The 14,543-nt window shown below is 33.3% G+C and overlaps 1 protein-coding gene across 2 annotated transcripts in view; it reads left to right on the forward strand.

The window, feature by feature from the left end:
• Positions 1 to 14,543, forward strand: part of GRIA2 (glutamate ionotropic receptor AMPA type subunit 2) — a 140,073-nt gene that overhangs the window by 103,785 nt on the left and 21,745 nt on the right. For both annotated transcript variants that reach the window (XM_054485668.1, XM_054485669.1), the window contains exons 7-12: positions 5,329 to 5,496; positions 5,759 to 5,863; positions 6,519 to 6,629; positions 8,180 to 8,386; positions 8,876 to 9,246; positions 13,683 to 13,881. In XM_054485668.1, the coding sequence (XP_054341643.1) occupies positions 5,329 to 5,496; positions 5,759 to 5,863; positions 6,519 to 6,629; positions 8,180 to 8,386; positions 8,876 to 9,246; positions 13,683 to 13,881 (1,161 nt within the window). The remainder of the gene's footprint in view (positions 1 to 5,328; positions 5,497 to 5,758; positions 5,864 to 6,518; positions 6,630 to 8,179; positions 8,387 to 8,875; positions 9,247 to 13,682; positions 13,882 to 14,543) is intronic.

Raw genomic sequence — 14,543 nt, forward strand, 5'->3', positions numbered from 1 at the left:
CCTTAAAAGTAATTTTTTTAAAGAGAAAGAGTATAAAGATATTTCCCACTATCTCAAAAATAATTCATGAATATTTCTATTTTCAGACTGATTTTTAGTATTTTTAATGTCTCCAACATCGTGTAAGGTATGACTAGCCATTCTATCTTATCACATAATAACCTTTGTTCAACTTTTGTGTCTTCAGTCTCCTACTGGTGTTAACGAATTCAGCAATAATCCGTGGCTGACATTTGTGTGGCACTTTAAATAATGGCTTTCCCACAAGAATCTCATTTTAGTCAGGAAACAACTTCACACGCAGACTCAAACTTTCTTAATTGCTGTCCTAAGAGAGTTATTAGATCTGCCTGAAAATAGTATAATCTTTTTCAGTTCAGTAATTAGTGTCGTGCATTAAATAGTACCCTAGTGGCCTAATAGAATTAATTCTGCTTCTTGAGTGTTTTAACTGTCCAAACCACAGCTGGCAGAAGGGCGTTCACTCTTCCTAATATTATAGCATTTTGCTCAACACAACCTGGAAGTTTGAAATTTGACATATTAATTCCTTGTATTTTATAGTTTAAAAAGTGTGTAAATGACTGAAATAAACTTATAAATTTGATATTGATAAAATTGTTTATTTTGCAAACATGAATTTTAAAAATATGTATATCATACCATTAAAAATAAAAATGTATTATTAATATTTATAATTTAATTCAGGGCGTCTCACATCTCATTTTCATACCTCTTTATCTGTAAAGGGAACAAGTGTAGGTAAACTCTTAGGTTTCCTGCAAATCTCTAATACCATGATTATGTGAAGTGCTAACTTAAGCCCTCAATAAAACATTGTTAACATTTCAAATTTTTGCCAAATCTCTGACATCTCAAGTGGTGCCTCTGTCTCTTAGAGATTGTAGTGACTTGCAGGTAGGCAGACATCTTTGATCTACAGGTGCTGAAATTGAATCCTAAATTACTCTGGACAATGTATACTTTGTTTTTCATAGATCATAAGAAATAAAGAACTTTCACCTTGTTATAAGATTTCTAGGAAGTAGAGAGTCAGGGAGAGGGATTTATTCAACCAACAAAATAAAAGATCTGCTTCTAAGGAAGTCTTTACCTATGGCTGAATCAAAACTAGACAATGCCTTGATTTCAGCATCTTTTTTCTGTCTTGGTGAATCTGATTAGCTTTATCTGAAAATTTGAATTCTTAAGTAATCTAAAGTTCCTGAATATAAAATTCTTAATCTGTAAGATTTTCAGTAAAGATTAATAGCCAATTTGGGTAATTTAGGCAAAATATGTTGTTTTAAATTTATTCCTTTTACATGAAGACTCTTTCTTCACAGAAGATTAAAATTATTTTATTATTTGTGGAGAATAATAAAAGATGTTAATTTAGATTTCTTGCCAATGCAGCTCTCTTTTCACCCTTGGAAAATGTGATAGAGCTTGTGTGCTTACTAAGGTTTTTATGAAGATTTTTATGCCTTTATGCAGTGAAGTTTCAAAGGGCACATATTCAATATGCTGTACAGTAAATTAAAGATGACCTTATCACAGACAGCTCTTTTCCATAGGGTAGACTGTAGTTGAATTTGAAATTAAGACAAGTGAATAATTTTAAGTTTATAATACATTTCCTCATACTGTTCATTTGTCTTATGGCCCTATTTGATTTGGTCACTGTTGGTTATCTTAAAAAAAAATTTCTTAAAATTTTTCTTATAGATTTACTTATCTTTCCTAGAAATCATAATTTTTGACCCTGTTTTAAGTTATTTTGTAAAAGGATGAAACTGAGAATTAATATTGCATAAGATTCTCCAGAGGAATATCATTCAATGTATAATAATTTTTTAACTAAATAATTGAGGCTATTTTAGAAATGAGTACATAAAATGTACCAGGCCATAAAACTTTTTAACAGCCCGAAGTATGTTACACAAAACATTATTCTTATGGAAAATAATTGATGTTAAAGAAATTTCAAAATTGGTAATTAGTTTGGGAAATACTAATTAAACAGTAAACTGTTATTGCGGGATTTCTGAGGGTCTATAATATGTCAATGTGAAAATCATTTTCTGTACTTGTTAGATCACAGAACCCTTTTGTGTGGAGTGAGATAGTGGTTTTCAAAACATTGTAAAAACAAACTAGTTTTGCATCAAGATAGATAGTAACAAAAGAAGAAAATAATGCAAACCTACTGGTCAATAACTTACATACATAACATATTTTACAACTCATCAAGCTTCTCACTTACTATACATCTATTTATTTGATACAGTATTTGCCAAACAAAGTAACTAACCATCCCAGTGTACCTGGGATTGAAAAGGTTCCTGGGACTCAAGACTTTTCCTTGCAAAATTGTGACAATCGAGGAAAACCAGGGCCCTTGGTCATCATAATTACCTCGGAATCACAGAGATCTGGATTCAAATCCACTTTTGCCACACATTTTTTGTGAAGCTGGGTGAAATGAAAGTTTATAACTTGGAATCTTCACCTATGGAATTGGAATGAAAACAGTTGTGGCATAGGGTTTTTTAGACTTACTGGGAAACTGTCTACTTCAGGCTTGTCACAAAGAGAACTAGGTAAACATGAATATTGTTCCCTACCTTCCTTTTCAACACTCTTACAACATAGACAGAAGAAGCATTGCTCTCCTTATTTTACTAAACAACCTTAGACAATAATACTTTAGTTCACTTGCCCAAGGCAACAGAACAGTAAATAGTAAAATCTGGGCTTGAGCCTTGTCTTCTGATGCTAAATGCAATGCTTTCTAAACTATAGTCAACTACATGCAAGTGTTAAAGAAAATTTCTGAAAGTTGCCATTCATGGGAAATATCGTAACACTTTAATAGTACTTAATTTGTAGTACTTTTTCTTTGAATATATATTTTTTAAATTTTATTCTGATGTAGATATTATGTTTAGAAAAAGGTGCCCGTCATTGTGATAACTCATGAAAATTTATACTGTAGCCTATTTATCCTCTTTTATGTTCTTTAAATTTGAGCTATACACAGAACTTCTTTTCATTCCCCCCTTTTTTGATGTTAGAATACTGTTTTCTGGTATCAGAGATTACAGTAATGTATTATTGATTGATTTGGCTGATGACTATTGGACATAACAAACATGTCTAAAATGCATATTTCATTTTATTTTTGAAAAATAGGTCTCAATAAATATACATTTAAAGCAAAGTAAAAAGCACATTTGGAAAATGGACTGTAAAAACGATTTCCCAGATTTCTTCTTAATGTGTGGCTATGATGCGATTGTGATATAGCACTGCAAAGCAAAATGGTCCTCCACTGAAATATAAATTTCCAACTCAGCTGAGGGATTTCACAGAACATAAATATAGGGGCAGAGATGAAGCATTTGTTTTCAAAGGAGATAGTTACATTGCCATCATGCTCCTTTCAAATTAATTTACATCTAGTTTAATGAATGGTAGAATAAAACTGAAATATTTAACTATCCAATCAAAAATATGAACATATTTGTCAAGAAAAATAAATGAGCCACACATGCAGAACATAAGCAAAAAGGAACTCTGGATACAGAAGCTGTTGATATTCTCTCAGCCCAGAATTGTGTTTCTATGATTGTGACTTTTAATTTAAAATGGTAATAGGCTTAAGACTTGATTAGTTTTGAGTATTTGAAAAAGGTTGAAAGGAATTTTACTCTTACTGTGTTCATGCTCTGAATCATATTCATAATATGCTACGTGGATCTAAATGCTTTCAATTCATTCAAGCTAATCATATTTTTATAATGTAGTTAACCCACATTTGTAGACCTCAAACACATTTAGTAGACAGCTTTATAGCTTTCCCTTAGTAATGTGAGCAAGCTAAGTCAAAAATGTTGGCTTTTAGCTATGATCATAATTTCCATACAAACTGTAATATTTTAAAATATTTGACTTATGTAATTTAGGTTACATTTCCTTTTCAGAGACCTAGACATAATTGTAAGAATTATTTTGGCAATAATCTTATCACGGTATAAAAACAAATTAATCAATTTTTTTCCTTTAGAATAGAAACATACAAGCGAAGCAGGTATATCTTGATGTGATATTTCTTATTTGCTTCAAGAAGTCGTTTCTTAAGTAGATGTCCTGTATTGTCGTCTCCGGTGAACAACAGAGTATGGGGAGCTTAGTGGTGTTACTGTTAGATGGCTTATCTTTTTTCAGTGACAAGGAAGGCAAGGTTTTCAGTGGAATTTAGAGAAAGAGAAATGTGTGGAGGTCTGGGTATTTGGAGAAGACAAAGATGAAATTATCATTTTTGAGAGTGAAAGACCTGAAATACTAAGGAAGTGAGTAGAATTATTTGGGAATGCTGAGTGCCTGTTTTGGATTGGTGATCAAGAATTTAGCATGTCACAAAGTCAGTATGGTACAGTATTGCATTTTTTTCTCCCAAGTTTCACCATACTTTTAGTACTTACAGATTGAAAAATAATGACAGAAATTTTCTCAACATTCAGTATAACTTTAATGTCAAAATGTAATTAATCATTAACTGACAGCATCATCCATTTGGCAAACAGTAGTATAGATACATGCACATACTACTACTTATCTAGACACTGACAATGCCTGGTACACATGTAGTATTAATCTGCTTGGCCCTAGAACCTGTAATAATTCTGCTGTCCCACTGGGATCTGAATACCGTAAGTTTGGAACTAATGTTATCATACACTATTGAAGCATGGAGGCATGGGGGCATAGAAATTATGAAGTTTTGTGGTTCTTCTACTTGATTATCAGAATTGCCTAGGGGAGCCTAAGTAGACACCCCTAAAACCACTGCAGATCAGTGTGAGCATGACCAGGGTTGAATTAGAGACTAAGAATCCTGAAACTAATCCCTATTCCTTCTGCATTGACAAATGAATTTCTCATTAGACTGTAAAGAAATATTAATTGTTAATCTTATAGTTTTGTATATCACCATAGCAGGCTATAAAGTGAGGCTGTAACAAGAAGCAGGTTAGAAAAAAAAAGAAAAAGAAACATTGACACAATTATTATGAAAAGGTCTCACCTGAAACAGCTGAGATATTAACATAATAGAAAATGTTTAGAGTCAAGAGCACATTTCATAGTCCCCATGTTTTGTAATGCTTCTCTTCGATTCTTAGGTTTCTAGATGCAGAAATTGTGTTTAAATTCTTGGACTTTTAAATGGTATTGTGTGCTGAGCAACTGCAGTCTTGATTGCTGGGGTGCGGTGAGTTTCTGAATTTTCTCCCGTTCTTATGAATTGTGTGTGATCCTTTGCAGTATACTTCTGCTCTGACCTATGATGCCGTTCAAGTGATGACTGAAGCCTTCCGCAACCTAAGGAAGCAAAGAATTGAAATCTCCCGAAGGGGGAATGCGGGAGACTGTCTGGCGAACCCAGCAGTGCCCTGGGGACAAGGTGTAGAAATAGAAAGGGCCCTCAAACAGGTCAGTTACTCAAAATAATCGTTAACGTGACTTAATATGGCCATTAATGTTTTCTTCCTGCTAAATTAGTCATCCTTGTCTTATTCCTTATGTCTAATATACAGGCAATGTTCTTTTCTAACAACACAAAGGTAGGTTGAAGAGAGAAACAAACCTTATTGATGTAGTTTTCTTGACTTCAGCTGGTTAAAGTAATCTGTACAGTGTATATGTTTGGTTGAAGTAAATATGTAACTCTGCTCCTTTCCCATTTCTTCATTAGGTTCAGGTTGAAGGTCTCTCAGGAAATATAAAGTTTGACCAGAATGGAAAAAGAATAAACTATACAATTAACATCATGGAGCTCAAAACTAACGGGCCCCGGAAGGTAAATCCTTAGTGATTTAAAGGCAGTTCTATGTGAGGAGGTGAGTTAGCTAGCCTATGAGCTCACCCTTCCAGAGAATTCTGGAGATGTGTATTCACGTAGAGTTTAACGACTTCCAGAAACAGATATATTTTGAAGGTTTTTTTTCCTAAAGTCTGTTTATTTCTGGTAAGTAACATTGAATTATAATTTTAAAAACAATTGTAGGTAGAGCTGTTGAACTTTAATTTTTTAGACTGAAGTGGAAGTCTTTAATGAAAAGAGAAAGAACTGTTGTTGAAGGTTTACGGTTCAGAAGACAAAAAGTAGCTGGTGCAAATATGCATGTAACTGTTCAATTCAACATCAACCTTTTAGCTGCTTAGGCTAAAATGTCATTATTTGGATTTTAATTACATTTCTATATGACCACTCCCAAACAATTACTCTTAGAAAATACGAAAAGTGAATATGAAGAGAAAGTCATTTTTAGGAATTTTTTAATACTTCTTTTTATTCCTGTTAGATTCACATATATAAAAGACATTTCTGTTTAGCACAAGTCCAGTAAATGTGGGTCTAATTTCAGATTCAGACATGGCTTTGAAAATAATTAAATGCTTTGCTAATAGACCAGTCATTTATCCATACGTCTGTCTGCTGTAACCTTTTCCAGATTGGCTACTGGAGTGAAGTGGACAAAATGGTTGTTACTCTTACTGAGCTCCCTTCTGGAAATGATACCTCTGGGCTTGAGAATAAGACTGTTGTTGTCACCACAATTTTGGTAATTTGCTACATATGCCATGTTTTACTTTGTATTTTCTTATGGCTAATATCTGCAGGAGTAGCTATTTATATTTTAGGAGAATAATATCTGTTTTGCTTCTTTTGCAATGTTTTAATCATTTATTGCATATTTACTCTGTTAAAAGGAATACACAAGATCTAGCTAAAGCATTGAAAATGTTCCCCATTTTCTTTAAGGAATGCTACAGTTTACACAGATAATTCCTACCCTGGTGATTACATCAGTGAACAATTGGGGAATGTTTTGAAGAGTGTTCCTCATATTTCTGCGAGTTCTTCACTTTTCCATTCCCACCCAATACTGTGTAAATTCTTTCTTTCCCTTTGTTACATGATTTCATGATGATGTCGAGTTGTCTTTATTCTATCTAATGAAAGATGATCTCCTTAAAGATAAGGATTATTTCCCTTGTTTTTACTCCAAATTTCAGCACTGGTTGGCACATAGCTAGTACACAATAAATGCATATTGAATGAATAAGGAAAACTTGAACTGGATCTTCAACACCCAGGCTTTGGATAGATGGAAGAGAGATGTGGATCAGCATGACAAGCTGTTGGTGAAATGAGATGGAGAAAATGGTGTTCGTTATAGGACAGAATTTTGTGACAAAATATTTTGTTGTATTTTCTTTTACAAAAAAAAATAGCCTTAGCAGTGAAGTTGTAAATTGGTGTGATTTATTCTCCTAACAATATTGAGAGCAGATATAGACAGATTGATAAGGGATTTGAATTAAAACATTGGTAGGCAATTGAAAATCTCTTGATACGTGCAAATTAGACATTTGAGGATTTTTGCCTTTATCATGCCATTGAGAGGAACTATCTCATTGAGACCCCAAATATCCTCAGTGCCACTTTCCAGTGGAGAATATTGGACTGTGTTGATTCATTTTTTCTTGCTTCCTTTTTCTTATGTTTACAGGGGGAAGCTACTCTCTAGCTATCCTTGTAGCGTCATTCTAGGATATTGTATCTCACAGATGAAGTGAGACCTGAAGCCTGCGGGGGTAGAATCAGTACATCATCATGACAATGATCCTTTCAGTTTGTGTATCACTGGCCATGAACCTGATTTCCACATGAACCTTATCTTTGGGACAGCAGTAACACAGGGTTTTGGGTGAATGCTGGTTTTGGGATTGGCTTAACCTTAATCAAGGATAAGGGTGTGGTGAATCCAAACTTGAATAAAATAGGTGTTGAGCAGTAATATTTTGCTCTAAGTCCTAGTAATGACAAACATGGCTAGAGAACATACAAAGAGTTTGTGATTTTGAGTGTCTTGTTAACTCAGTATGCTTGTGTACAAGCCATCTTAATGAATTATAGTGATAGACATTCCGAGGCTTTCTGGGGGGAAGCATTATGCTTAAATTATTCCTCTACTGTTGAGTGTTCACTATCTATATTCTTCATTCACTCTGGCTAATGGGTAATAATTAAACCAGAAGATTTGATTCAGTGAGAGTACATAATTAACATAGATATTTTAATCAGCTAAAGCAAAGTCTTTTCATATAGGAATCTCCGTATGTTATGATGAAGAAAAATCATGAAATGCTTGAAGGCAATGAGCGCTATGAGGGCTACTGTGTTGACCTGGCTGCAGAAATCGCCAAACATTGTGGGTTCAAGTACAAGTTGACGATTGTTGGTGATGGCAAGTATGGGGCCAGGGATGCAGACACGAAAATTTGGAATGGGATGGTTGGAGAACTTGTATATGGGGTAAGTATAGCTCTTCTCATAGATAAAGTCATTCAATTTGAATTGTTGTTGACAGACTGCTTCCTCTCGCTGTGAAGTATCTATATATCTGAGGTTGTTGATTTCCCACATTACTCTAGAAACATTATCTTGTTGATTTGTGAACATCTGAAAGATTAAGATTGAAGCCAGAAGTAGACATGTAGATTAACTGAGACAAGCATTTCATCTCTCTTGAGGCATATGGGCCATATGTATTGTCAAAAGGCTGCAAATGCATGGATGCAGTGCATCATAGTCAAGCCAGATGGGTATACTGTGTATTCATAAAGAGGAGGGGCATTCAGAGAATAATTCCTTTTTGTTTATCGTTTGCTGGGACTATACCAAGGAAAAAATTATTGTCATTTTTCTGATTTCCTCTCCTTTTTCTTTGATCCAGTGACATAACCACGATTCCCTTTTCACCATGACTCCAGGTACTATTACTTTCCTTTTTTTCCCTTACAGAAAGCTGATATTGCAATTGCTCCATTAACTATTACCCTTGTGAGAGAAGAGGTGATTGACTTCTCAAAGCCCTTCATGAGCCTCGGGATATCTATCATGATCAAGAAGCCTCAGAAGTCCAAACCAGGAGTGTTTTCCTTTCTTGATCCTTTAGCCTATGAGATCTGGATGTGCATTGTTTTTGCCTACATTGGGGTCAGTGTAGTTTTATTCCTGGTCAGCAGATTTAGCCCCTACGAGTGGCACACTGAGGAGTTTGAAGATGGAAGAGAAACACAAAGTAGTGAATCAACTAATGAATTTGGGATTTTTAATAGTCTCTGGTTTTCCTTGGGTGCCTTTATGCAGCAAGGATGCGATATTTCGCCAAGGTTGGTTACTCACCTGCTTCAACTTTGTGCATTTTAGGTCTCAAGTGGACATTCATGGTGTTTATGAATTCACCCTAAAGAAGTTACCAGCTGCCGACTTCCTGTCCAAGCAGTTTAAGACTCTTGAAGGACATCCTCTTAGCTTCGGCATAAGTCTGTGAAATATTTGAACAATGTTCTTCGAATGTTGCTCATCTATTTCTTTGGTGAAATTATACACACCATGGAGAGGCTATAAAATGCATAAGGTTCCTATCATTCCATGCCTTCTTGGAGGGGTACCGTGTTTTTGCTGCATATTCTCATTTTACAGTCATCTGTGTGTTGATCCACAGACCTGTATATGGGAAAATGGGCAACATTATTTATTAACTGCAAAGTAACACCTTGTTAGATAAACTTCATTGGCACACATCTCATCTCTTTTATTTTCCCATCATTAGCTCATGGAAATGGTATGGGAGAGATATTATAAAATTTATTTTTTTTCTAGGTGAGGTTGCTGGGTTAATATAATAGCACATTTTCAACTACCCACAGATGCCTGAAAGGGACTAATCATTAATTAAAAAACCTGTCCATGTCGAATGGTAATACACACACACGGAATAAACTCACCTACCTTTAATCTCATTATGATATGTTAAATCCCTGCACTAGAATGCCTAATTATAATGAATCTACCACAAAGTGCCTATTGGTTTTATTCATTTTGCACATATGAATAAGAATGATAGCCATGTTTGGCTCTTCAGAGGAATAAATCATGCTTTTTCTAGTGTGATTAACATTTAAAGTCAAAATGATTATCAGTCTACTGGCTCATTTTAATTTGGGCTCTATTACCCTTCTTCAATTTTACAGGATATCTTAATAACTAGTGGAGCGGTGCCTTTCGTGATACAATTTTATTATATTGTAAATTTTTAAAATCACTTTTGAGAATAACAAGTGATTAATTTAAGAAAACTGTATGAGTAGCTCAAAGATTTGCATCTTTTGCAATCTTTTTAGTATATTTCACCAAGTAAGATAAAGGAAATACATCATGTAGGCAGAAATTATCAGTAGCTTACTTCTCTGATAGTAGGTAATTATAGTGGGAATGATAAAAAAATTACATTTTTATGAATTATACAGATTTTAAAAATCTCAGTTCCACTAGATTCCCTGTGACTTCCCTGTGGGACTTCAGTGAATTAGAAATACGCCAGTGGAATTTGCACAGCATGACATACGTGACATATATATTTTTTTACCTCTGACAAAATATATAAGATTCATAGTTTTATCATCTCTGTATTTAGTTTATTTGATCTAAGTTAAAGATATACAGAGAAGTTTCTAATAATTTGGAGGCAAATACTAACCAAATTGGGGTCTCAGAGAACATTCTGACCCACAAAATGATAAAGAAGTGGTTCACCCTTTGGTAAGAAGGACAGTGCAGTAAGTTACCCTACTTCTGAAATGTAAGGCAATAATATCCTGTGCTATGCCTTTTGGATAGTAGAGAGAAGTGTATGTGGGTTCATTATGAAGTAGGACGTGTCAGCCCAGTCTGGCCTGGGTTCCGGTAGTTGCCTGCGCCTGGGCATGATGGCACTGCAGATAGTTGTTTAGGTATCCAGTGTTTGTCAAGGAGTGGGAAACCTATTTGCACACAGGGGCTGGAGCACAAGGCCTATCAGCAATCTCTATTATTCCAGAGTCGACCATGACATATAGATGACTTCTCCTTTTCATCAAGGCTGCATCTGAATTAAGATGTTTTTTCTGTGCTTTTGATTTCATTCATGAGTCATGATACTACAATTTCACATGTAGTAACTTTTATTTCCTGGTAAGATAAACAGATTTTTAGATAGCATATTTTTCCTTGTTATTGATTGGTATTTTTTCATTCAGAATGTATTTGATAAAAATTTATTTTATTAAAACATTTGAGGTACATATCTTTCACTTTTGCTGTATATGAATTTTAAAATTCAACATAATACATTGGAAAAGTTAATGATTTTTAATAAACAAAACTATCATTTTTTAAGAATGCAATGATGGTTACCCTAGTTGAGAAGAATACAGTAGCTTATCATTTTTAAAAAGCATGACCTCCATAGATCACTTTAGAAATGTCTTTAAATATTAAAAAAATTATAATTCTTTTCCAAGTAAAATATGATATGAAACTATATTATTAATGTTAATAGGACACATTTAAGTTGTAATCTAGAATTATTTATTAAATTAAGTGACTTCTCATTTGTCTGAAATTAAGTTTAGAATATCTTAACTATAAGACATGGTCTCATGAAGAATAGAATCACAGAAACTATGAGAGCAATATGCTGTAAAGGTTATTTTTATTGTCCTGTTTGCTTCTGGATTGTCCCCAGTGACCCTAAAGGAATCAAATGAATATAAAAACGTGTACCACTTAAAAAATGATTTAGTGGGGATTAAAAAGAAATAAGAGCATATGCATATTTCTTTATTCCTTTAGTGCCGATGCCAATGGGTGAGTTTTACGTTTAATTGTAGAAGTGATTTTTGTCTGTCACCATGAAATAATATTGAACTTCCTTCTCTGCATAATTTCTCAGGAACTCTTTGAGAAACATGAATTGATACTTTAAAAATACTTAAAAGTAAATAATAAATAGCTGAAGTACTTTTCACCTTTGAATTATTTATAAGTCCAATAAAAATTTTTAGATATCATGTACATTTTAAATCAGTTGACATATTAAATCTGACATAAGGACTGGAATAGAGGACAACTTACATCTAACTTTCCTTAATTTTCACAGCTGGAATAGAATGACACAAAAATGATTCTTAAACATATCATAAATTAATATGCAATACGTAGAGTCAAAAGCAATTACCATGTAATCAGCTTTTGTTTTAGGGATTTGAGCAGTCAGGTATTGAATCTGCGCTCTTAAATATATGATACATGTCATATAACTACACTTCCCATTGATATTGGATAAATAGTGAACATTTTGAGAGTGATTGTGTCTACATAAGGCATTTTTCAAATGTAAAATATATTTAATATCCTTTTCAGAATGTATGTGAGAAGTGTTTAACTTTTTCCATCCTTTCATATTTATTTTTTTGTATTTCATACAGACTTGGTGATAAAGACCCTTAATTATATTCTTTTCGTTATTCCTTGCTATTTTTCTCTATCTCCTTTATTTTAGCAACTGATGTTTTTATATCAAAAAACTTTTCATTTAAGTTAGCGTCTCTCCTTTCTTAACTGCTTGAGTGGTTTATTCTACAAATATTTCCCAAGTGTTTGATCTATAATATGTTTCATCAAAAGATTTATTTCTTACTGTTAATTGTCAGAAACTTTAGATCATAAATTGCCAATCATGATCTAAATTTTTAGAAATATCACTTATTCACACTAGCAAATCTAATTGTTAGACATAGCAGAGTTATTGACAACAGAAACGGTTAGTTTTATTGATTTGTCAATATCACTTAAATTCTTAGTTACGTGCAGAATCCCATCAAATCTTTCAAAATAATACAGTATATATCTTTTTCTATATCTCTATACCTGTATTCCTCTACTTCAGGTTTTAAAGTAAATTATTGGGAATCTATTAAGCTTTTAAATACTATTTTAGGTAAGAATTTGTAGCCAGAAAAATATTGTTATTTTATTATACGACAAACTAGAAATTTATGTCTTCACAAACTTTTAAATGTCTAATTTGTTTTCTTTGAGTTTTATTTTTTTTCTAAGCAGGACACTTAAAGGACCAGGGTCATAGCCATCCATACTCTGAAGCCATCTGATTTTTATTCATTAATAGTTACATTTTGTGTGGTATCTTTGCTTGTAGCATTATTTTTTCCTCATTTTTCTCTACTGTATCTAATACCTATGTTTTACATACACAAAATTAACAAAATTTGAGGCCTTTTTGTTTTGGAAATTCACTGATTGAATTAAAGGGAGGGTTTCTTTGGTGTTTAAAGTTACATCTGTGGAGTATGCGTTTTTTAATTTTTGATTTTGTTCATAAACGTTGTTATGAGCTTTGCTGGTGATATTACATTCTCTCGTTTATGTTTACTTACGTGATGAGTGGATAAACTTTTATGAGTATTTGTAAATTTCTTGAAATTGCTTTCTTATGGGATTCATGTCATAAACTATTTGGGCATTACAATTATGAAAGTTTTCCAGAAATCAGAAATTTTGACCTGTGTGTATGTTATTAAATTTAGCTACTCTGTACTCCTTGCCCAAAATGTTTAATGATTTCCAGTTTCATTAACTAGTAGATACATTGAAAAATATAAAATTAAATGTTCCCCTATAAGTCAATATTTGCATAATACTGTTAACTGTTTTTTAATTAGGTCATTCATTTCACTTTACAAATCCATTTCATACTTGTTATTAGATCCCTCTCTGGGCGCATTGTTGGAGGTGTGTGGTGGTTCTTTACCCTGATCATAATCTCCTCCTACACGGCTAACTTAGCTGCCTTCCTGACTGTAGAGAGGATGGTGTCTCCCATCGAGAGTGCTGAGGATCTTTCTAAGCAAACAGAAATTGCTTATGGAACACTAGACTCTGGCTCCACTAAAGAGTTTTTCAGGGTAAGAGATTCTGCTTTGTAGTTTCTGATTTTGTTCCTGAAATTTAACCTATTTAAACTTTATTTCCCTCCCATAGTCAATTCCAAGGTACTATGTGAAAGTAACCCTAATTCTATTTCTGTTCTTGACCTTGTCTCTGTTTCTGACCCTTCCCTATCCGGATACTTAGGTCTAGTTCTAGTTTCTGATTCCTAACTCCTTAGGAGAAAAACCACAATGTTGCAATGAAATCTGTTTTACAAAAATTGATTGTCCTTTTGGAACAAAATTGAAGCAAAGTATAGTAGTTAAGTTTAGATTATTATGCTTTCAGCAAAACATCTTATTTTTGTTTGATTTTAAATAAATATGACTGCATGTATCTTACGTAGTTTATAATTGAAAAACTCACATTCAAACCAATTATGTTAATTATGTGTGAGGAAACAGACTATGTTCATATGTGTCGATTCTGAATTTTCTGTGCAAAGCTTCCAAGGAAAAGCCAACAAAGGCCCTCCACTTCCTAACTTTTAAAATATGTCGCATATTTATACTGTGTCTATTAGATGTAGGTTACTTTTTTCTTTTAACTGTTATTCTTATGCTCTGTGACCTGATGACCTGATGTGATCTTATGACCTGGTGTTGGCATAATTTTCTTTCTTTCTACTATTGTGTGT

The sequence above is a fragment of the Pongo pygmaeus genome, chromosome 3 (genome assembly GCF_028885625.2).
Source record: "Pongo pygmaeus isolate AG05252 chromosome 3, NHGRI_mPonPyg2-v2.0_pri, whole genome shotgun sequence".
Lineage (NCBI taxonomy): Eukaryota > Metazoa > Chordata > Mammalia > Primates > Hominidae > Pongo > Pongo pygmaeus.